Source organism: Aulonocara sp. 'chitande type north' Nkhata Bay, linkage group LG16 (genome assembly GCF_057382095.1).
Source record: "Aulonocara sp. 'chitande type north' Nkhata Bay isolate Kocher_YH1m ecotype deep benthic linkage group LG16, A_spYH_male_GT1.1, whole genome shotgun sequence".
In the NCBI taxonomy this organism is placed as follows: domain Eukaryota; kingdom Metazoa; phylum Chordata; class Actinopteri; order Cichliformes; family Cichlidae; genus Aulonocara; species Aulonocara sp. 'chitande type north' Nkhata Bay.
The window spans coordinates 18,348,366-18,371,040 of NC_141359.1; the positions used below are offsets into that span (position 1 = coordinate 18,348,366).

General features: G+C 40.8%; 2 protein-coding genes across 3 annotated transcripts in view; both read left to right on the forward strand.

Annotated features, from left to right (window-relative positions):
• Positions 1-3,851: 3,851 nt before the first annotated feature.
• LOC147311294 (mid1-interacting protein 1-B-like) lies at positions 3,852-5,879 on the forward strand. Its single transcript, XM_086266741.1, has 2 exons — positions 3,852-4,003; positions 4,230-5,879. The coding sequence occupies exon 2, from the start codon at positions 4,576-4,578 to the stop codon at positions 5,068-5,070; it is 495 nt and encodes a 164-aa protein (XP_086122867.1). The 5' UTR covers positions 3,852-4,003; positions 4,230-4,575; the 3' UTR covers positions 5,071-5,879.
• A 3,279-nt stretch (positions 5,880-9,158) lies between these two features.
• Positions 9,159-22,675, forward strand: part of LOC147311295 (cyclic AMP receptor-like protein A) — a 53,033-nt gene continuing 39,516 nt past the window's right edge. The window contains exons 1-6 of one of the 2 annotated variants that reach the window (XM_086266738.1): positions 9,159-9,323; positions 14,360-14,412; positions 15,928-15,982; positions 17,123-17,179; positions 17,282-17,342; positions 20,519-20,606. In XM_086266738.1, the coding sequence (XP_086122864.1) occupies positions 9,243-9,323; positions 14,360-14,412; positions 15,928-15,982; positions 17,123-17,179; positions 17,282-17,342; positions 20,519-20,606 (395 nt within the window). In that variant the 5' untranslated portion in view covers positions 9,159-9,242. The remainder of the gene's footprint in view (positions 9,324-14,359; positions 14,413-15,927; positions 15,983-17,122; positions 17,180-17,281; positions 17,343-20,518; positions 20,607-22,675) is intronic. The other variant, XM_086266739.1, reaches the window with a different exon arrangement.

Below are 22,675 nucleotides of genomic sequence, written 5' to 3' on the forward strand. Positions count from 1 at the left end.
TCCAAATGTGCTTAAAATTTACAAATAAGTTACAATATTACATGAAATCCAACAACTGTACAAAAACAGGGAAATCACTCACTGCAGTATTGTTGTAAAGTTTTCAAACCCCTGTCGTGGTATCACAAGTATCTGAAGTCCTTCTTACCTGAAAACATTATGTCATTAGAAGGTTCCCATTTATTGTCGTAAATGCTAATGTGCTACATTGGACGCTGCTCCTGATTTGTCTCAGTGATGGCTGCCAGCCTTAAGCGGCGCACGAGGTTCAGTATGAAAGACAAGTTGGGTTTTTTTAAATGGCTGATTAAAAATCGTATTAAATCCACAACAGGAATTACTTTGACTGCTTCGACACACACCCACACCCACACCCTACCGTCTGCACCCCACGGTGACGCCTTATTTACTGTCTTATAAAGTAAAATAGGAGGCCTGCCCCATTCCACCTGTCTGTTTGTGATGGGAGCTGTTGTCGCTGTTGTTCTCGCAGCTGTTGTTGTTCTAATTGCTGTTGCTGCTTCGCCTCAAGCTTCCCCGCTTAACTCAGACACCCCTGCCTCACACTTTTCAGCAACATGCAGTTGTGATGACAAGTACTAGAGTTCCCACTCAAGCTGCCTGTTCCTATAGCTCAGCACACCACTCTAACCCTATCTCCCAACCACCTCCCCCTCCTCCTCTATCTCCTCTCTCTCCCTTACTCTTTGAAGCCTCGGGGATGATGATGACACCCGCCGTAATCGGTGGATGCTCAGCTCCTGACATGACACACAATCGAGAAACTCTCCCGAACTGATCCGGGTTTGGTTGTTGCATTCAGGCGCGGTACGTCCTCTGACAAGTGGAAAGGCCTTTCACGGTAGAATAGAGGAATTCAGTGAGGTGGGGTCCATGACTGACAGGTCTGTTGAGAAAGCAAAGCCAGCTCCAGTTTCACATCTCTCCTCTGCAGGGGTGCACATTTGCTCTGCTGACCTGTTTCTTTTTTTTTTTCTTAACTAGATCTGGGATCAGCTAATCTTCAAAGCAGCACTAAGATTAGTTCATTTGTTTTCATGAGGCTTTGCAGTTTTGGAGCGGGAGGGATGTGGGACAGGGACAAGGCTCCAAGCACATTTGCTTTTATCCAGAAAAGGTCCTTTGTTTAAGCATTCACATTTTTACTTCTTCAATATTTTGCCTTCACTCTACAGCACAGTACTGTGCAAAAATCTTGAGACGCCCTCCTTTCTTTATAGTTTCCTTCCAAGGTGCTCGACTTTCTTTTAATTTGTGATAGTGATAGTTCTCCAGGCTTCTCCAGGGTTTGTTAAGCCATTTAACACTGACCTATGAATCATTCAAGCACAAAAATTGCACCTAACTCAAGGAATGAACCAGTGTTGAGGCAACTTAGCAAAGAAATGGCACTTTGTTACTAGTCGCATGTTGTAAAAAGAAATCATTGGCCCCCCATGTTTTTAGTTGACTATGAAAAACACAGTTTTACACATCTCGGCATGCTGTGCAGAGTGTCCTTAAAAGATTTTCGAGGAAACTGGAAAACTGAAAGGAAAAAGAAGAAATGTCAGGCTTAAAACACAACAGATAAACAATGATAAGAATGACAATGATCCCAAACACACTGAGAATGCAGTAAAGGGCATAGATGAATAGAAAAACACACAAAGGAACACTGTCAGCCATGGATTGGCCTCCCCGGAACACAGGCCTCAACATTACTGAAGCAGTGTGGATCATTTTAACAGAGAACAGAACAAAAGGATTGTTAAAGAATGTCAGAGATCTCTACCTGAAGACTACTGTGTTGAAGAATAAAGGTGGTCAAACTATTGATTTTCAAGCTTGTCAGAGCTGCACAGACTCTCTTTTGGCCTTGTGTACTGTATTTCCATACATGTTTGCACGTTTCAATAAATCTCTGCGCCTAGTTCTCATTTTCCTAGCAAAATATAAAGAAATGAAGGCTGGCTTGATACTTTTGCATATTGCTGTATTTATTTATATGTTTAGGGCACTGAAACAGATGATAAAACACAGAGTACAGTGAAAGTCAAAAATAAACAAAAGCAGCATTACATTAATGCTTATATGCTACTTTTTGCTCATACTGCATTTCACAGGGAAATATATTTTGTCATGCTAACCTTTGCATTATAATTTAAAAAAGTACAAATTGGTTTTTGCTTAATATGAATAAGTATGAATCAATAATATGTTATAGAGCAATAGAATAATGACACACAACCTTTCTGCTTACATAGTGAGTAGTTTGATTCTTATACTTTAAGTATGTTTCATTGGTATTAGTAATACTTCCTCCACCACTGGGTGTGCGGTGGAAACGATATGACAAGGGACATAACAAAGAGAAGCTGTAGGTAGATTACGAAACACAGAGAGACAGAAACCCAGCAAACAGGTTTTTGTCTTCACATTCTCACAATTCTTGCTGAGTGAGACTTCTTGAATGCTGATGCATTTACAAAGAATCTAGAACAAACTGTGCCCGCATACATCATCTCCAAGACACACAGCATGATTCAGGCCACCCCTTTATCCGTGCTTTAACTTCCGACACATCCTAACATCATTCATATGAGCTTATCCCTGTTTTGATTTAACACATTTTGATTTAATGCCTGTCAACATGGTGGAATTTTATTTTTGCTGACGGTGGTATGTGGAAAACATGTGTGTACAGTTTCACCTTGGCCAGAAGTGTTTACCAAAGCTCAGATTTCAGACTCCCACCGGGTGCACCTAGTGTATCAAGTACTAATGCTGGGCTATTTCTGATGCAGGGGCTGTGTGGGAGTTCCCCTGTTTACCAGCAGCTGAAGGGCAGACGAAAATCAGCTACCCACCACCACTGCTGGAAACCGGCTGGTGCAACAGTTCAGATTTTAAGCGTAATCTCACAAACCTTGACAGCGCTGCACCTGGTTTATGGACTAAATTACCCCGAGAGGAGTTCAGCAGGCCTGTTATATTTCTGTTAGTGTGAGACTGGTACTCAGTAACGAGTAAACCTGTACTCTAATCACATTTTTTGTTACTTTAATTGCATTTTTGTTGCCATAGATGCACAGTATCTATGGTATTTCTGCCTATTATGGGTATTTTGTACACAAAATACACCAAAAAAAGAAATTGCTTTATGAAAAAACAAGTTGACAGTATTATAGACTGTAAGCATACTGTATATGATTAGCATAAGAGGACACCAGGCAACTTCCCTGTGCTATTAAACCAAATAAAACCTGATCCACAAAGAGAAAAAGGAATTAAAATTCAAAGATAATTGAGTGATAGATGTTGCAGGACATTACTGCCCCCTCTTTCTTAAAGCATTAATTGTGTAATGACTGTTTGCACTTGACACACCCCAACGTTGAAACACCCAGCTTTATAAAGTATTTAACACAGGCTACACCCCCTCCACCTGCAACAGTAAACACTTATACTAACGTTTAATACAGATAAAGAACCACTGAATACTTCTATTATACTGCTGCTTATAATTTGCTGATGTCACTGCTGTAGACTTGCTGCCTGTGCTTTTTTACTCCAGATCATGAACCCAGTAACTCTACATTAGTACCAGTTCTACCGGAGTGTCTTTCACATACAGAAAACAGGCACTACGTGGTCGAGCTCTCAAGGATTCCAATAACTACACTATAAATATACATCGTTGAAAGGACTTCTTCCACGTGTTGCTTCTGTGCTCTTTGCACGACTACCGTCTCCTCATTGGTCAAACTCGGACTTGTCCCGCCTCCGGGTCATGATTGGTTTGCCTGGAAACCAAAGTGATGGGCTGATGGCTTGGATAATGAATATTCATAATACCGGTCCGCACGCTACAGCCTCACCCTACGTGCCTCAGCTGTGTGCTTCATCGGAACAGAATGTGGGATGTGGTGATGTAATCTCAGCGACTTTTTTACCGGAAGACAGCGGTACACTGTAGGTTTACAGGACGGCACGTTGCACAGTAAGTGAAGTTTGGGATGAAATTGTTACGCGTAAATACGCACCGTGAAACATCGCGTGTATTGGGCTTTAATTGACGTCTGAACTCGATTTTGAGCTTTTTCTCGAGCTTTGCATCGGTGTTTGAGGTTTACTGTGGAATGTGTTCTAGTCTACCTGTCAACATAAAGCCACGCCTTTTCTAGAGAAAGCGCCAAACCTCTGTTCTCTGCTCTGTGCCATTTCAGGTCATTTGGGTCCGATTACTCTTGGTAGAACTCGACAAACAAGTTGTGGCACCGCCTTGAAACTACCTGTGTGTATATATCCCAGCGCTTTCGACGCGTTTCAGAACGATCGAGAAGAGCAAGCAACTGAGCGATAAAGCTCAAGAACCGAGCACGACTACCAGAGCAAGTCGCATGATTGCTTGAGGGCAGCCAATCTTCGCTGGAGCATTAACAGAAAAGCAGCCTCTGCGTAAAGCCGATCAGCGCGGTATTACAGCTGGGCACACACAGAAGAGAGGAAAGCGAGACAAGACATTCGGATCATTGCTTTCACGTTTGGAGGAAAAAAACAACTACCGCCAAGATGATGATGATGCAGCTGCAAGAAACCACAACTCAGAAAAACTCCCTCTTCAACGCCATGAACAGCTTCATCGGGGCCGTAAAGAACATGGACCAGACCATCCTGTTACCCAGCCTGCTGCGGGATGTCCCGCTGGATGAGGACAGCCAGATGAGCTCTCTGAAATCAGAGGAGGACGAGGGGGACATGTACAGCTACTACCAGCTGCTTAAATCTATCCGCGGGGAGATCGAGTGGGGAGTCAGGCACGGCACCTCCGACGAGACGCGCAAAGAGAGCATGAAAGTCACTCGCTCTCACTCCTCGATGTCGATGTCCTCCCTCTCTTCAGCCTCATCCGAGGAGGAAGACGAGATTGAAGACGAGAATCTGCAGAGCCAGTTCCAGTACCATCTCACCGGGCTGCAAATGGTGCTGTCCAAGCTCACTGACCAGGCTAACTCTCTCACCAAGCGCTACAAGAAGGAGCTTGGCATCGGAGGTTGGGGCCAGTAGAGCCCACATAAACTCTGACGCACAGACTCTTTTCGTTAACTGAATGACAAAAGTGTCTTCTTTGAATAGGCCTTCATGCTGCTGCTGCTGTTACTACTGATGAAATTCATGGACAAACATTTGAATGGTAGAAAAGAAAGCAGCTATTTTTATCTACAGGCCTAAATGGTGTTGGTCTACTTTGTGGTCTTGACTGTAGATGTGTTGATCTTGGAGAAAGCATTTGCGTGCTCATCACACTTGACTATATTTTTGCACTCCAAAGTGTCACACGCAGAATGCTTTCAGTTCAAGTGATCCACAGATGAAACGTATTTAAGCCTTTTATTTAATGTGTAATTTATTACCTCACTCTGTATGTTTAAGAGCCAGATGTTATTTCAAAGTTGGAGAAGAAGTGGTCTGTTGGATCTTAGACTGTTCTTCTGAACCACCTCACTGACAGGGATACTGACAAAAGACTTAGCGTCCTATCTGCGACACTGATGATGTTAGTGTGTTCAGATGAACTGTATGTATTGACTGTTGTTTTAGTCTAATGTGTCTCATGTAAAGTTCTTTGGAAGGAGGCAGATGCTTATTGTAGCTGCCCATGATCGCCTCATGTCCTAAATGGTCAATGAACTGGAAACGATGGATAATTCTTCTGGATGGAGAATAATGAGGTTTTCCATGAGATACATTAGTTATTGTAATTTTACCCTGTTATGTCCATCTGTCAGTTTAAGCCGATGCTTTTGTATGCACCTTATGCCCCATTTTTGTACTTGGTAATATTTGTCTTTAAAATAAACTTTTATAGAAACTTATTGCACTTGTTGTGTTTTGTTTTTTCTTTTTGTAAAATCACTGCAGTTTTACATTTTAGATAAAAAGTGGGAGATTATTATAGCGTATTATTTTGTTTTGTCTCCCTCCCCTCACTCCCAACCTTTGTGGCAGATGGTCACCCTGCCTTGAGCCTGGTTCTGCTCTCAGTTTCTTCCTGTTAAAAGGGAGTTTTTCCTTCCCACTATCGCCAGGCACTTGCTGATTGTGTGATTGTTGTGGTTTCTCTATATTATTGTAGAGTCTTTACCTTACAATCTAAAGTTCCTTGAGTTGACTTTTGTGAACAGATACTATACAAATTGAATAACTATTGAGTAAAGACGGCAAAAAATGGAGTTATTTCTTGATTTTTACTTGGGATTTGCTTTAAAGCTAAACAACTAACACAACTGATCTTTCCTCTTTTGATCACAATGAAAGCCTGTAGGCTATTCTTAAACATTCAGTGTTGGTAATGTTAAGAGTTGCCACAAATTATGCATTATAAACTTGAACCATCTTTTTAAAATAATATGCAACATGAACATGTATCCAGAGATGGAAAGAGCCAGGTTATACATTACAAAAGAGAGAGAACGGAAACATCCAGACTTCCTGGTTGCATTCAGCTTCAATCCTTGACTTTTAAAAACGACTGGTTATCTCACAGTGATGATGGTTGTGTAAAGTCATTGTTCTGAGCTCTTATCAGCTGGTGACAGATAAAGTATGAGTTTTGTTAGAGTTATTTTATCATAACACCCAAATATTTTGTTGCTCAACTGCACTTTTGTTTTGTTTCTTTTTCTTTTTTGATCATTTGTGTTGTTGTTGGGGGAAAAAAAATAGGTTATGACGCTGTAGCATTGTCTGCATTTTCTAAAGACAATCTCTGGGGAAAGGTAGATCTCAAAACCAGCAAGGGAATTAGTTGATCTTTTTGTATTTGCAGTCAATAGAGTGCCAACATATGCAGCCTGACCCAACAATACTGCAGTTTTGTCCGTGCTATGATAATCTCTCAGGTTAAAAACCAAAAGATTCACAGAAAGGCATTCTGACCTTCAGATTTACCACAATTGCATTCAGCCATTTGGAATTTAAAAACATGTTATAGAGTAGAAGTAGAAGGAATGCTACCTGCCAGTTAAGTTTCGAGTGACAACACCTTAACCCAACTGGGCTCTGTGTGATAAAAGGCTGATAATATTACATGTATTTGAATGCGTCGAAAAAGACTTGTTACTTCCTTTTCTTAAAATCTCATTGTTTCCTCTGGATATTTCCAACTGACTAAGTGTATGACACAGAAAGAAAATATGGAAAAATATTTGAAATTACATTGTTCAATCAGCATTTTCCTGCAGTCTGGGAATACCTGTGGCAGTTAGGTGTGCTCTGTAACTACTTTCATCAAACTAACATTTTACAGTATGTAAGCATTTTGGAATGCATGAAAAGGAGTGCCAAGTCTGTTGTGAATATACACATGTGTTACACATGTGTTACACACTAATGTAACACCCAGAAAACACCCAGAAAACAGATTTCCTTCACTGAGGTAGTGACAACCTCAAAGACCAGCAGGTACAGCTGGAGTTCCAGTGTAACAATAGGGCAACAAAGATGCACACACCCACTTTCCACTTTGATTCTCTGTTTCATTCACACTTGTGTAGAACTGCAGAAAACAAAAAGCCACAATCATCAGCAAATAAGGCAATTTGAAAGGAAAGGTGACATTTGAGGAATGAAGCGCACTTAATACATTCATCTCTGTGATGCAGCCAAGCTCTCTACAGCTAACTGAAATAAAGATTTTTTTTTTACTTTTATTTAACTTGTATATTTAATTATACCCAATGCAATGCATGAACAAAATCTACAATAACTAATAGAAAGCTACTAATGGCTACTACACTGGGTATCTCTGCCTGTTTGATATGGCAGATGCTCTTCCTGATGCAGTCCCAAAAGGAAAAATTGCTCCTACGAATGAACTGGGAATCATTAGGTTGTTAAGTGAATGTGTAAACCACTCCAATATTGAGACACAAAACATGGAATGAAGTGAAAACATTGCTTAATTTTCTCTTGCCTGTCTTGTTTCAGAGAAACATAAAATTTACACATCCTTTAAAATGCATATAAATAGAGCCTAGTCCACAAAAATAAAAAAATCTCCAAACATACACACCTTGAAAATACATCTCAGAGGTTTTGCACAAAATCTAAACCCTGCCCATGCGAAGGACAAAGGTAACATGCTTTGCTACATTTATCAGTAGTCTAAATGAGCTGGCAGTTTGTAAAAACATCCGCTGAGATAGTACAATCTTATCTTAATCTCAACCTTAAAATGGCTACCAGAAACGACCAGAAAGGCTTTTGTTGTCAGTCACCAGACAGTAATACTGCAACATGCTTTAATGGAATCACAAGGTTATGTTTTGTGGGTTGTGCTTGTTTATGTTTGTTTAATTATTTGTGCCCATAATCACGTTAGACATGGGGGACTTTGCAACCTCTTAGTTGCATACTAAAGGTTAACTGGTATGAGATATCTTGCTTAAATAAACATAAGAATGCAAAACTTTGTTCATGTGAACATTCACTAGCTTACTCAGCGTAAAGGTTCTTTTAATTTTGGGGAGATGTTATGCTATAATAAAAACAATCTTGTTATTTCATCATATTTTTATGGCCATATAAACCTTACACATTTCACCATAACACATCAGGACAGGTAATGTTTCTGCTTTATTGTCCCTTTGTTAAACTGGAGAACAGAGGTATGGTATTGTATATTTATTTTGAACATATTGAAATAGTGCAACAACAACAGAGAAAAGAGAGACACAAAAACTGAGCAAAACAAAACGAAAACAAAACAATAATACTTATAAATAGCTTGCATGTTCAAAAGGGAGTAGGAGGAAGCATAAGCTCATTTAATCCCACCCCTTTCCAGTATTTGATAACTAATCGTCAACACTTTTTCTTTCTGTTTATGCCCCATCCATCATAAATTCTTCCTTTGTTGAATGTATTTGCATTTATAACCCCACTAACACACCAAAAGATATACAAATTTACAGATATATACATATATAAACATACATAATAGTGGGTTAGAACACCTGATCAAAACCTTACCTCATCACTGTACTTTTCAAAAACCATATTTTTGTATGGCTTTCAGAAACATGGGCTACAAAACGTCTGCACTCGATTTTTTCGCAAACAGTGTCTATCGGTTTTGTCCCCTTGCGCACACGGTAGAAACAGGAAGTTAATGGAAAGCTACAGCAAAATAAAAACAAATCGAAGCGAAATTGGCTGAAAATCGCTGCGAATCAAATATGGCCAGTCCAGATCCAAAGTCAATAAGTAACGATTCACGCTGCATATTTTTTAACACTCATTCAGGAGACTATCAATGCGTAAGTAGTTGACGTCAGTTAAACTTCAGCTTTTGGCTAATTAGCTAGTTAGCCGCGAAACGTTTTACCGTTTTTCTCTTCTGGGGGACTCTGCTGATTAAAAGAGAGTAAAAGAAATGTCCCATCCTGTTTTTAGTTAATGATTAGTTGATAAACAAAGACCTAACCCCTGCTTGGTTCCTGCTGCTAAGCTTTGGCACTTCACCCGATTTCATAGGCGTCTCCCATGCTAGCTGCGGCTAATCAACGTTAACGTCATTTCAGAAACCTACTGTGAGGTCCACTGGCTCATTAAACGATAACTGCACTCACCCACACTTAACCAGCCTTACACTGAAACACTACTGTCAATACGTATTGTTAACATATCTTAGTTTATATCTAAGCCGTAGGCTTGGAAAGAGTACGTTCATATGTTTGTCTATATAAAAATGATACGTGAGCCAATTTAGTAATTTTAGATGTTAATTAGAATTTAAATTCATTCAACTCAATTAAATGTTCTTTTTTAAATGAGTGCCACCACTCATAGATTTCTGAGGAAGCGCTGGATCGTTCGTGGAGAACCATTTAGGCCTAAATGATGTGTGCTATCATTGGGCTGCTTGTTTACTAAAACAAAGTTTGTTTACTTTACCAAAACTAGAAAAAGTCGATTTTGAAAAATATTCATTAAATAATCCTGACCACCAAGTTAATGTAAGTAAAAGATAGTCATCATTATGCTGAATACTCATTCAAATTCAATGCAAATTCAGACAAGGCTTAATTTATATTAATGTAAGCAACTTTTCAAATTGTCACACCTTTTATTCTTTCTTTCAGATTTTCACAATGTATACACAAGTCTTTGTTCAAATACATTTTATAATTCAAACTATAAAGAGGCAATAGATTAAACGCTTTTGAGATTTGAGATAAACTATTGTTATTAATTAAAATAATATAACAAGGTTTAAATATACTGAATTTTTAACATTTATTTGCAGTGAGTTTTTTTAATTTTTTTTATTTATGGTAGTGCTAGACCTAGAATTAGCGCTTTCTGAGGAAAGAATGCCAGCTAAATGGAGTTACCTAAACAATCAGAATCAGAATCAGAATACTTTATTGATCCCTGGGGGAATCAATAACTGAAACTGAAAATAATTTGTCTTGTTTTGGTTATTTTTGTAACGGAGTTGCATTGATTAGAGCGACAGTCTCGATCTGATCAGGACAGAAACACAAAAGACTGACTGACCTTTGTTTTACCCGTGGTGTTCGCACATGATCCGATCATATCACATTCTGTTTGTTGTGTCATATCACTGTTTATTCTCTTCCTTTTAAACGCTAAATAGGTTTTGGTGGCGGGGTTGCACATGGGGTCATGCATAATTACTGTTCTTTAAAATAGGTTGGTGTCAAATAAAATTGTTTAACAATTATAAGAGACATGTATGAAGAAATGAAAGCCACATAAAAATTGTATTTATAACTAATTTTACCTCTTGACATGCAGTTTGGGCATCAAGAAATTGGGACAAGACAACAGGTCATTTTTGGGGTTCTCAAGAGCTATTTTGTATTTTAAATAATATTTTGGAACCACTTTATAAAGCTAACTTTACATTTTGTTGGAGAGCAAGAGTAGTTTACACAGAAAATGCGTGTTTTAGTATTTTGTGCATGGAATATTTTCAAGTTCCTGGGTGGGACCAGAAGTGTCCTTGTAGAATGGCTCAGTAGCTTTTACTCCACAATATTAATTTATTAGCAGCAGCTGTTTATCCTCCTATAAATGAAACTACTCAGTCTGTTTGAAGCAGTTAATGTTTGTACAACATGAAGGTAGTGCTAACATGTTAATACATCAGTAGTAATTATGCAGTGATAGAATAATGTAACAGAGTTTTATGCAGATATTGGCAGCATATCTGCGGTCAGTGATCCAGTTTTATATTCTGAATATCTGATTGTTGTTCATTGCCCTCTCAAAACTCACCACCTCTTTGAATATTATGGTGTTTGTATAGTGTCAAAATGTGTCAGAGAGTTGTGGGGGTTTTTTTGTTTTTTTACTATGGCAACAGCAGTTGCTTCAGGAAGAACAGTCTCTTCCTCAGCAGGGGGTTGGCAAAGGGCATCATCTGTCTGAACTGCTGAATCTCCTCTGCCTGCCACCAGTCCTTTGAAGCTAATTAAGAATACTGCTGGTGTTTAACCTCCTCAAATTTCCCCATATCACTTCACATCTTTGTTCCTGTTGCTGGCCCTCTGTTCTTTGCGTAATCTGGATTGAAAGTCTGATGGTAGGCTACCGGTACATAGAAACTGCTCCTCTTATCTCTAATCCAAGGCCAAACCCTGCACTCTGGCGGCTCAAACTCTGTGTCATTCCTCTGCTGCTTTGGGGCTGTAGTGGTGTTGAACTGCCTTATGACATAGACAGAAAGCGCAACTGTTAAAACAGCATCTATCAGCCCTGTGCTAATATTTACAACAAAAAAAAGAGACAGAGAGACATGGCAAACAATCACCTTAAACCCAAAGCGGCTTGAGGGTTCAATCAGCACCTCTCTGCAAATTCAAGTGCCAAACCTGGATACTATAAGGCACTAGACATACAGGTGGTATGGAGTGTGCACTCTTTAAAAGGTCATTGATAAATAAATTTATCAGGCGTAGCTTTCTGCCTAAACCAAAGTTGACATGAGCTTGGGAGATTAGATTGGAAAGACAAAATCAGTACTTTTTCTGGTACACTAAATTTGCTTGTGTGAGAAGGTGTGGGTCTCGTGTGCCAGCAGTATCAGGCTGCAGGTTATCATCAGTTCTTGCAGCAGCTCAGCTGCGCTTGATAAAGTGTGCTGCAGTAGGGCTGTCTTGTGCGGCGCCCAGATCAGTAATGATGCAAAGGTAACTGCAATTTCCGGGGAAATAGCTGACTAACCCACATACAGATGTTCCTCAGTGAAGAAGGTAGCTATCTGAGTTTTTGGACAGTTTTTATTCATCGATTTCTTACTTTATCCTCTCATTATTAAAGATTGTGGGAAAGATGTTAATGCACATGTTTTTGTTGGCTTAGCAACACCTTGACAATGAGCCTTTCAGTTTGTGGAAATGTTTTGTTTTCAGACACATTGGAGGGTTTTCAAGCATGAGCGGCCCATTTGAGGTCATGTGAAATCAGATTTAATTTTAATTCTTTAATTAGGCTATTGCAATTTGATTTTGATTTTTGTTTTTTGTGAGCCATTCATAGGTGGACTTGCTTGTGTGTTTTATGCTTCATTGTCCTGCTGCATAACTTAAGTGCACTTGACCTTCAGGGCCAGACATTCTCCTTCAGGATTTTATGGTAGAGAGCAGAAGTTGTGATTACATCAACATCTGAAGCAGCAAAGCAGCCCCTGACCATCACACGGCCACCACCTGGCATGATTGTTACTTGTGTTGTATTTTGAGATCTTTTAGCCTATTTCACTTAGTTAGATATATTTAACTGATTTGTCAATTGAGCAGGTCTAGCAGTAATCAAGTCTGGTTGCGGCTTTTTGAAAATAAACAGCCTTTTTCCTCAATAATTCAAGTCATCATTTAATACCAGATCAAGATAAGTGGAAGGAGACATATGGCAACAAATATACACCGACCCTCTGAATGGATTCTGCTACATCGGATGCTTTGCAAAGAATTTGGTGGATTTAACACAGTGTGTGGTTGATTACCTTTAGAGCTGAAATCTTTAAGTATTTAACTGATGGGTTCATCAATTAAAAAATATAATTAGCAATACAGTATAGTTTATACACAATCAAATAAGAAAATTAATAAATACTTTCTTGTTCCAGCTGCTTAATTGTGAGGATTTGTTGGGGGTTTTTTCTGACTCAGCCCCCGTGTCTAACCCTTCATTACATAGTCAAAGTAAACAGCCATATATGTTAAAATAAGGCTGTTTTCACTGAAGGTTCATTACTTTGTCAGTTTTTAGTAGGAATGAGACTCAGAGGTAAAACTCACAACTATGATATGAGGAGAAAAATAAAAAAATGGAATTATGAGCTTTTGTACCCTGAGTGTTGTTAACATTCCTGCAGTACTACATTGGAAGTCCTTCACATGAAACGAAGACAACAGGAAGGCCACACAGACAAAAAAGAATGTTTGAAAAATATGCCTTTAAATAAATGAAATCTTTCCTATCTTAAAACCTTTGAAAGTCTTAACTTCTAAGTTATGCATTAAAGGAAGACTTAATTTTTTGCAGTAAATTTCCATCTTTTTTTGAAAGGGCTGGATATGACGCAGCATTTGTTTTTTGCGGAAGTGATTATCAGACTGATCGAAGGAGCTCCTTGTTATTGTTGATGTGTCCCTTCCGAGAACACACGTGTTGGATGTGTGCAAAGGGCCAGTGCAGCGATGTTGCATGTTGGATTGTGCGGACATGCCGTTGTCTGTTTTGTATGCAAGGCTTCTGCTGCTGGCTCGTTCATCTACCCAGACTGACAGGACTGACTCACATATAATTCATTCTCATCATTCTTTCGCTTTCTGAGATCAGTTTCAGGTTGCACACAGCTTTTAGCAGAAAATGTAGAGTGTCAGGTTCTAGCTGTGTCTGTGTTTCATTTCCCAAAGCTTCCTCAGAAACCCTTTCTTTATAGTGCATTAAAATAGGTTCATGGACACTGTAGATGTGTCAGGTGCCTCCAGTTTTGATGCCCAGGTTGCCATAAGTGTATGCAAATCCTGTTCTTTTTTTTTTAAGCTTGCATGTTTGCATTTATGTACACAAACACAGAGAACACATGCTAGAACAAATGGCAGACGTGTAGCCTGAGCTTATCAGGCACAGTGTTTGTACATCTGATGCTGTACGTGCTTCTAGTGCTTTCCAGTGCTTCCAGTAGATCATACAGAGTACACTACAAGGAGTACGCATAAGTCAGCTGAAGATGTTTATATGATTTATGATTTATATATTTTTATGATTAGTGCACGTGACCTGGAGACTAATAAGATTCATTTTTTTTGTTTTGCAGGGGGTGATTTTAACAGTAAAGCGAGCCACAGGAACCTTCTCGTTAGTAGGATGGTGAATATATTTTGACTTATATCTTCCTCAAATTATTCTTTGTGTTCAGGGGTTAATTTTTTCTACATTGCTAAGTATTTAAGATATACAGACTGAGTGATGTGAGAATTTTGAAGACCGTTACCAATATTGGTGTTTGGCAATATAAAAAAGAAATTTGATTTTATTTTTCTCTTTCAGACACAAAAAAAATATTTCTTGTGTGTCGTTTATTTACTTGTTTACACCCTGCCTGATTTGCATGGATCAACTGGTAGCTTTGTTTTTGGTGTTCCAAAGGTGTGACAAGGAAGTTGCAGACTGCCCTCTGATGGATAAATTATGCAATGTCAATACTCAAAACATGGTTGAAGGGTGTTTCTCAAATTAAGGATGACAAAAGGATGATGTATGCATCGCATTTGCACTGCTCACACTGATCTAAAATTTGTGCTTTTAACCAGAGCCACAGAGTTGAAGGAGGACTTGATGACTTGATGAAAATTGAAAACAAAAAAGAAAAAGAAAACAAAACAGGCAACACATGGGGCAGATTCCATAACACGAGGGATGACTGCAGTATTTTGAGCTACTTTGACAATGAAAATGAAATTGCAGTGCTTGTGTTCTCAGACTTAGCAAACTTGTAGATCAAACCCAAAAATCACCCTTCTGCATCCTGTTTGCTTGACATTTCTTTAAGAGTATTACTTACTCATCCATGAATAGATAAATTAAGGTAATCAAGTGGCCATCAGTGCATTATGTAGTACAGTCAGTGATATTTTCCAACACAGTATGTAGGTGTTAGTGGTATTTGATGTTGGTGATAATTTGCTTAATAGGTCACTGGCCTTTCCACAGTATTACATATTTGGCTAAGCTGCTCATTAGAATTAGTCATATAACATTTATAGAATATAATTAAGAGTGCTTGATGATCTTTTTTGCATTCATTTTTCGAGATGATGTGGGTTGTGTTGGGGTGGATGACATTATAACAGCAAAAAATTCAGTCACCTTTTATAGGAATAATACCAATAATGAACACTGTCCATGTAAAGCTTCCAGTGAGCCTTGAGGTTGCTTATGTAGGTAGAAAAAAAACAGTTGAAAATAGTAATGAAACTAAATAATTTATATCAAAATTTTCTGAACCCCCAGGCTGGTAGCATTAAGAGTTTAAGTGGACAATTATTTTAGTTAGCAGTTCATATATTGGACTCTAGCATTGATACTGCTTTGACTTTACAACATTTAACCCAGGTGGTCCTTTGTTGACACGGATTAGGCCCGCCACACGACTCTAAGCAAGCCGTAGCGGTTTAGTTTTTATTAATTTCAGCCTAAACAAGCTTTCATGCTTAGTGATCTTACTACAAGCTAAACAGTATTAGCAGTTAAGAGTACAAGAGAGCCCGCAGGGTTACGTGCTGGAGTTGTGATGATGTATAGAGCAGTAATTGGTCTGTAATGCTCAAACCGGTGCCCTTGTAATTAGCCAATCTCACTGATGTTTTTCTTCTCTCTCCTCAGCGTTTTCATGCTGTTTGTAATCTGGCTGCTTCGCAGGTATCACTCTTTGGCGCAGGTAAATTTGTACCTACGGTGTTCAGTATGTGTTTGACACTTCTTTTCCTGTTTGCTTCATTGCCAGCAGAAAGATGTTTAATTAGCCATGGCAAATCTTGGCATAATTGAATCCAATTAAAATGCACCAGATTAATGACATGTGGAGTTAATTGACTTAATGGTCATTCTGCGATAGTGGTTGCTGTCTTGGGTTTTTTTTTTCTTTATTTGTTTTTTCTCTCTCCAAATGAAGAAGTTTAAATATATATAAAAAATGTTGGCTAGCTTTTTCTCCACTTTTTCATTCGTCGAGTCAAAGGGAGTTTTTCTGCAGTATGCTGCTCTTTCTGTTTTGTGTTTTTGAGACCATGTGGAATTTTTTGTGTTTTTTAAAGCCGGTCCAGCAGGAATGTCAGGTTTAGAAGCAGTGCATATTATCCTCTTAATCTGAAGTAAATGACAGCTTAGTGTTGGGCTCTGATGGATCCTATTACCTCTGGAGCAGGTTGCAGGGAGTGACCTCACATCCCTAATGCTCTTCCTCCTCCTCTTCCTCATCCTCCTCCTCTGCTCCTCTTATGCCACATAAACCTTCTCCTTTAGTCCATCCACTTTCAAAGGTTATCTGTCAGTCAATAGTCTTTAGTGCTCTCAAGGCCCTCCTGCGCTCTTTTCCTGTCTCCACCTCTCTCTGTTCACCCCCATCCTCCCCACCCCTCCTGCTCTGTAGCCTTGGCCGGGTCACTGTGGGACGCAAATTGATAAAATACCCTGTGTGTGTGTGTGTGTGTGTGTGTGTGTCTTTTTGTGTGCAGCCACTTCCACACTGTGTTACCACCTTTACAGGCAGAATTTAACTAACATCTGGCGAGCACAACCTTCCCTCCGGAAATTCTGCAGCGTACAGATTATTGATTCATTTCATATAAAATACAATGATTTTGCTCTAAAGCGAGTGGAAATACGGAGACTCTCTCGTATCTGATATTTTCACTGAGTTGTCACCAGGGATCCCAGTCTGTCAGTTACATCAGTGATCATTCGAACAATAATTTGCCCCTTCTCTCTAAGTGAATATAAATACGCAGTCTTTTTTTTCCACCTTGGATGTTATCTTAGAGAATAATCCTTTGTCTTTTTTTTAATTTCCACTGTACAGAAGATGATTCTTAGCCTGACTGTAGCCGCCGCCTTTGACAGCGTAGCATATGTCATGGTGAGTTACTCTTGTGTCTTCCACTAAACACACACGCAGTCTTTTTTTGTTTTCAGCGGTTGTAAAAATGTAAAACCGTGCTGCTTTTCTTTCTCTGCCCAGGGTGAGTCCCAACCAGATGGATCACTTTGTGATTTCCAAGCCTGGTGGCTAACGTATTTTGGTAAGAACAGTTTAATTGAGTGTTTATTGGTGCAGTTTGCATGACAAGCATGTGTAACAATAGACATCAAGCAAAGACATCAGATAAATATAAGGGAAGTTGTTTGTGCATTCAAGTGAGCTTTCCACTGTTGATCAAATAACTGCTACAACCCTGCTTTTCGGTATTAAAATAGATCCTTAAATCAGAAATATTCATTACTTAGAGATGCTTACTCATATGTTGGTAATCAGTGTGTTTTTTCTCAGTCATAATATGAATGGATATGTGCTTTTGTTGCATTTGGCATTGTGATTGTGGCTATTCTGTTTTATGCTATGGATTTAAAATTAATTCAGGGACTGTGTCATAGATAGCCAGATAACACCATCCCCAGCGCGTCCTACCCTGAGTTCTCCAAAAAAGGCAATGATCATTGTTGCTAACAAAGTGGTTAGGCCGGCTCAGTTTTTACAAGTATTCACACACAAATATGTGCCAAGTATGGGTGTGTAATATTTGCGACTGTGTTTTGTAGTCATTGGCCTGTTGCTACCTTTTTAGTGTACCTCCTTCAAACCAGAGGGCGGTGCATTAAGAAGTGTATGAGGAGACGATTCTCCGCCAATGACAATACAGGACTTCTGATTTCATTTGTGACAACCGGGCACACCTCAAGGTTCTTAGTGTTCATTTGCTTCAGGATTCTCGGGTGTATTTGCTTTGCTTGCATTTGTTGCAATTAGCGTTGATTAGTTTAAAGATTCTTAGTTAGGACTGGCTGTTAATACGATGCTACACCAGGCTCGTTTTATTGGTCTCGCTGGCAGACACTCACCTACACGAACACACACGCGCGCGCAAACACACACTCAGATTGATGCAGGGTAATGGGCGGTGAGTTAGTGCTGCAGGGTTGGTGTGTGTCACCTTGGTTTATCATGAGGATCCTCGCGCTGAGGACAAACGGGCGCACATAAACACCAGCTGAACCGGCACTTTGTTCTGTAACACAGCGTCGAGTCTGGCGGGAGCCGCAGAGCACAGCTCCGCTTTTAACTCCCACCAATAAAATTTTATGAAATGTGTTTGAAATAGAGGAAGGCGGTATCAGGGGCAGCAGCGGGACAGGAGGTGAAGCCGAGCTGTATGTTGTCCAGCTCGAGAAAACCTTTGGCTGCCTTCTGCTTATGTAAAATGCATTAGCTATTGCAGTGATAGTAATTTATTAAAATAATGACATAAACAGCCATTCTTCTTCTTTCTTGGCAATTGCACAGCAATCCCAAAGGTTCCCTAAATATAAGGGGAGCATGCGTAGTGGAAAATATATTTGTGTAAATGCGAAGCTGTCCTTCTAGACTCTTCCTCGTCTCTGTGTACACCCATTTTCCCGTGCTGCTGACTGTGCCTTCCTTCTCCTTTCTTTATACACTGAACAAAAATATAAACGCAACACCTTTGTTACTGCTCCCATTCCCCATGGGATGGACGTAGAGACCTAAAATTCATTCCAGATACACAATATAACCATCCCTCCCAAACAGTGGTCACAAATCAGTCCAAATGTGTGGTAGTGGGCACATCTGCTATATTGAGATAATCTATCCCACCTCACAGGTGTGCCACATCAGGATGCTGATCTGACATCATGAGTAGTGCACAGGTGTACCTCAGACTGCCCACAACAAAAGGCCACCCTGGAATGTGCAGTTTTGTCTCACAGCAAAATGCCACAGATGCCACAAGCAATGAGGGAGCGTGCAATTGGCATGCTGACAGCAGGAATGTCAACCAGATCTGTCGCCCGTGCATTGAATGTTCATTTCTCAACCATAAGCCGTCTCCACAGGCGTTTCAGAGAATATGGCAGCACATCCAACCGGCCTCACAACCGCAGACCTCGTGTAACCACACCAGCCCAGGACCTCCACATCCAGCAGGTTCACCTCCAAGATCGTCTGAGACCAGCCACCCAGACAGCTGCTGGAACAATTGGTTTGCACAACAAAACAATTTCTGCACAAACTGTCAGAAACCGTCTCAGGGACGCTCAACTGCATGCCCGTCGTCCTCATCGGGGTCTTGACCTGACTCCAGCTCGTCGCCGTAACAGACTTGTGTGGGCAAATGCTCACATTCGATGGCGTCTGGCACGTTGGAGAGGTGTGCGCTTCACGGATGAATCATGGTTCACATTGTTCAGGGCAGATGGCAGCTGAGAATGTCCCAGTTCTTGCATGGCCAGCATACTCACCGGACATGTCACCCATTGAGCATGTTCGGGATGTGCTTGACCGGCGAATACGACAGCGTGTACCAGTTCCCACGAATATCCAACAACCCCGCACAGCCATTGAAGTGGAGTGGACCAACATTCCACAGGCCACAATTGACAATCTGATAGACTCCATGCGACGATGTGTTGCACTGCATGAGGCAAATGGTGGTCACACCAGATACTGACCGGTTCTGGCTCCCCAGACCCCCAATAGCGCAAAAAACTGCACATTCCAGGGTGGCCTTTTGTTGTGGGCAGTCTGAGGTACACCTGTGCACTACTCATGATGTCAGATCAGCATCCTGATGTGGCACACCTGTGAGGTGGGATGGATTATCTCAATATAGCAGATGTGCCCACTACCACACATTTGGACTGATTTGTGACCACTGTTTGGGAGGGATGGTTATATTGTGTATCTGGAATGAATTTTAGGTCTCTACGTCCATCCCATGGGGAATGGGAGCAGTAACAAAGGTGTTGCGTTTATATTTTTGTTCAGTGTATCTTCTTTTCATTGTTTTAACACTCGCTGTAGTCCACTCCGCCACCTCCACCCCTGATTACCCTGCCCCTCACTTTACTGCTCTTTTTTTCTCCCTCCCTCTCTAGTCTTATCTCCCTTCTGCTTTTCTACAGTTCATCATTATCTCTCTTTGAGCTCCCACCTCTCATCCATCACCCTAAGCTACAGGTTTCCCTCATATTACTGCTGAATGGGCCTTCATTTATCAAAAAGTGGAACACATGCACACACGCGCACACACACACACACACACACACTCACTCTCTCGCTCTCGCTCTCTTTCATACATAGGTGTATGTTTGGACACACGTTTGCAGGTGCATGCTGTGTGGCAGCGAGCTGTGTTGTAATTTGACCTTGGTGTTTTTCTGTGTGTGTGTGTGTCTGTAGACTGGAGTGCCTTGGCTTGGGTTTGCCTCATCACACTAAACCTCTACCTCAACCTGGTCGGAGAAATAAGCACCAACAGATATGAAATGTAAGTAGGGAACTACTTGAGGATCTTTTTTTATTTTATTTTATTTGTATAACTTCTTTTGATTTATCGTTTGGTTTGTTGTGTCTTTAAATGTCCTTTTTTCTAACCTGCTTCACAAAATGTAAATGTATTCAAATTGTAGTGTTTCAAGAGAGCAACGACAATTCCTCATATTGGAGAGGATGCAATCACTTGTTTATCACTTATCAAAGATGTCACTGATTGTATTTTTTTCTAATCTTGCCAGTTATTAATAATTTGATCAGTTATTTAAATTTAACATAATCCGTTTATCCCTCGTGTGCATGAACAGTTCTTTTTCTTTCTCTCTGTGTCCACATTTGAATGTTTATTTGTGTCTTGTTTTGGGCTCTTCCTCCTTCGCGTGTGTCTTGTATGTCCATATGCATGTTTGGTCTGCCAGAGCATGTGTCTCCCCACAGAGCATTGACAGACCCCTCCTCCTCCTCCTTTTATGTTCCAGCCAGCCGACACTCTAATTGAAAAGGGAGTGAGTGTCAGCCGTTAAGTGCGTTCTAGTGTGTGTGTGTCTGTGTGTGTGTGTGTGGGCGCGCATACCCATCTTCACGCTTTGTGGCTCTATGTCTCTATGTTGCTGTCGCTCAAACTCCCATGAGCACTTTCCATGGCGCAAGTGTGAATTTGCCTGTGTGTGTGTGTGTAATATTTTTGCATTTTTAATGCCTAATGAAAGCTTTGTGAGAGAAATGCACAATCTGAAGGGGGGGGAAAAGACGCAACTATGCGTGCTACGTCAAGCCAAATTGTTAATGGGCGTATCCTGTTGATGTGTCTTGGTGGTCCAGAAAAAAAAGTCCCACCCTTGTGTGCGAGAGGGTGGGCCATTAAGATGTGTACGCCACCCACCACCACCCCCATGGGAATTTTCCTGCATTGATTAGCAATACGCCAGACAATATAATGGTGGTATAACTCAAAAGGTGACGGTTTTATGGGTGCTGGCAAGGGGCAAACTTGGAGGCCAAAATGAGCTTGCTTCAGAGCCTTATCTGCTGCATACCTCTTATAAGTCCCGGGGGAGCAAAGTGGGAGGAGGATATATCTGTATATTTGCGGCTGGTCGCACATGATGTGAAGAGGGGGAAAAACACAGCGCTTTAATAGTAAGAGCGAAGCAAAGACGGCGTGTCAGTGGGGCTCTCGTGTGTTGACTCTGCGGAGAGAAGCTGCATGTGTTTAGGAGGCAGTATGTGGCTTTGCATCCATACGCAATTACGTCTCAGCCCCCTAACCCAACCTCCCACCCTCTCGCTCTCGCACTCACATTCACAGGGACGACACAGCGCGATGGTTTATGAATGAACAAACTGCTAGAGGAGATGGAGAATGGAGGCCGGATGATCTAAGAATGATTGAAGTGGATGCAAGAGAGGATAGGAAGTGTGCACACGCGCTCATGTGTGTGTGTTTGTGTGTGTGTGTATGTGTGTGTGAATGTTTATGAGGATTTGAAGTAAGAATTCGCGCAAACCGAATGTGCTGGGCGATAGAAGCTAAAGGGGTGGGGGCGATAGAGGAGTGGTGTGAGGCAGTGAGAAATGAGATTGAGCCTCGAGAGAGATTTCTATATGAGCTCGTGCGTGTGTGTGTCTGCACACGTGTGGGTGTGTATGCAGGTGTGTGAAATGCAGCACGCATAGCAGTCCTGCTGTGTCTCATTAAGCCCATGTTGAGCGCAGCTCCGGACCTCGTCATCTCCCTCTCAAAGCATTGCAAGTGTGTGATGCGTGTGTTGCAGCGTGCATGCTGGTGCATGTGTGTTTGGGAGGGGGTGGGGAGTGAGGGCTCTGTGAGCTCTCAGCATTGATTTCCTGACAAGCCCCCCCACATATGCACCAGTTGTCATGCCATACACTGGCAGCACCGATTTCACCGTTTGTATCCTCCCGCCTTGTCTTTCTTTGTTTTGTTGTTTTCTTTCTGGCCTCTTGCTTGCTTGTTTTCATCTTTCTCACACACTTCCTTCTCATGTTCGATCTAAAGACAAACTCTGTCTGGATCCATATATTTACTATGTCTCTCTCCCG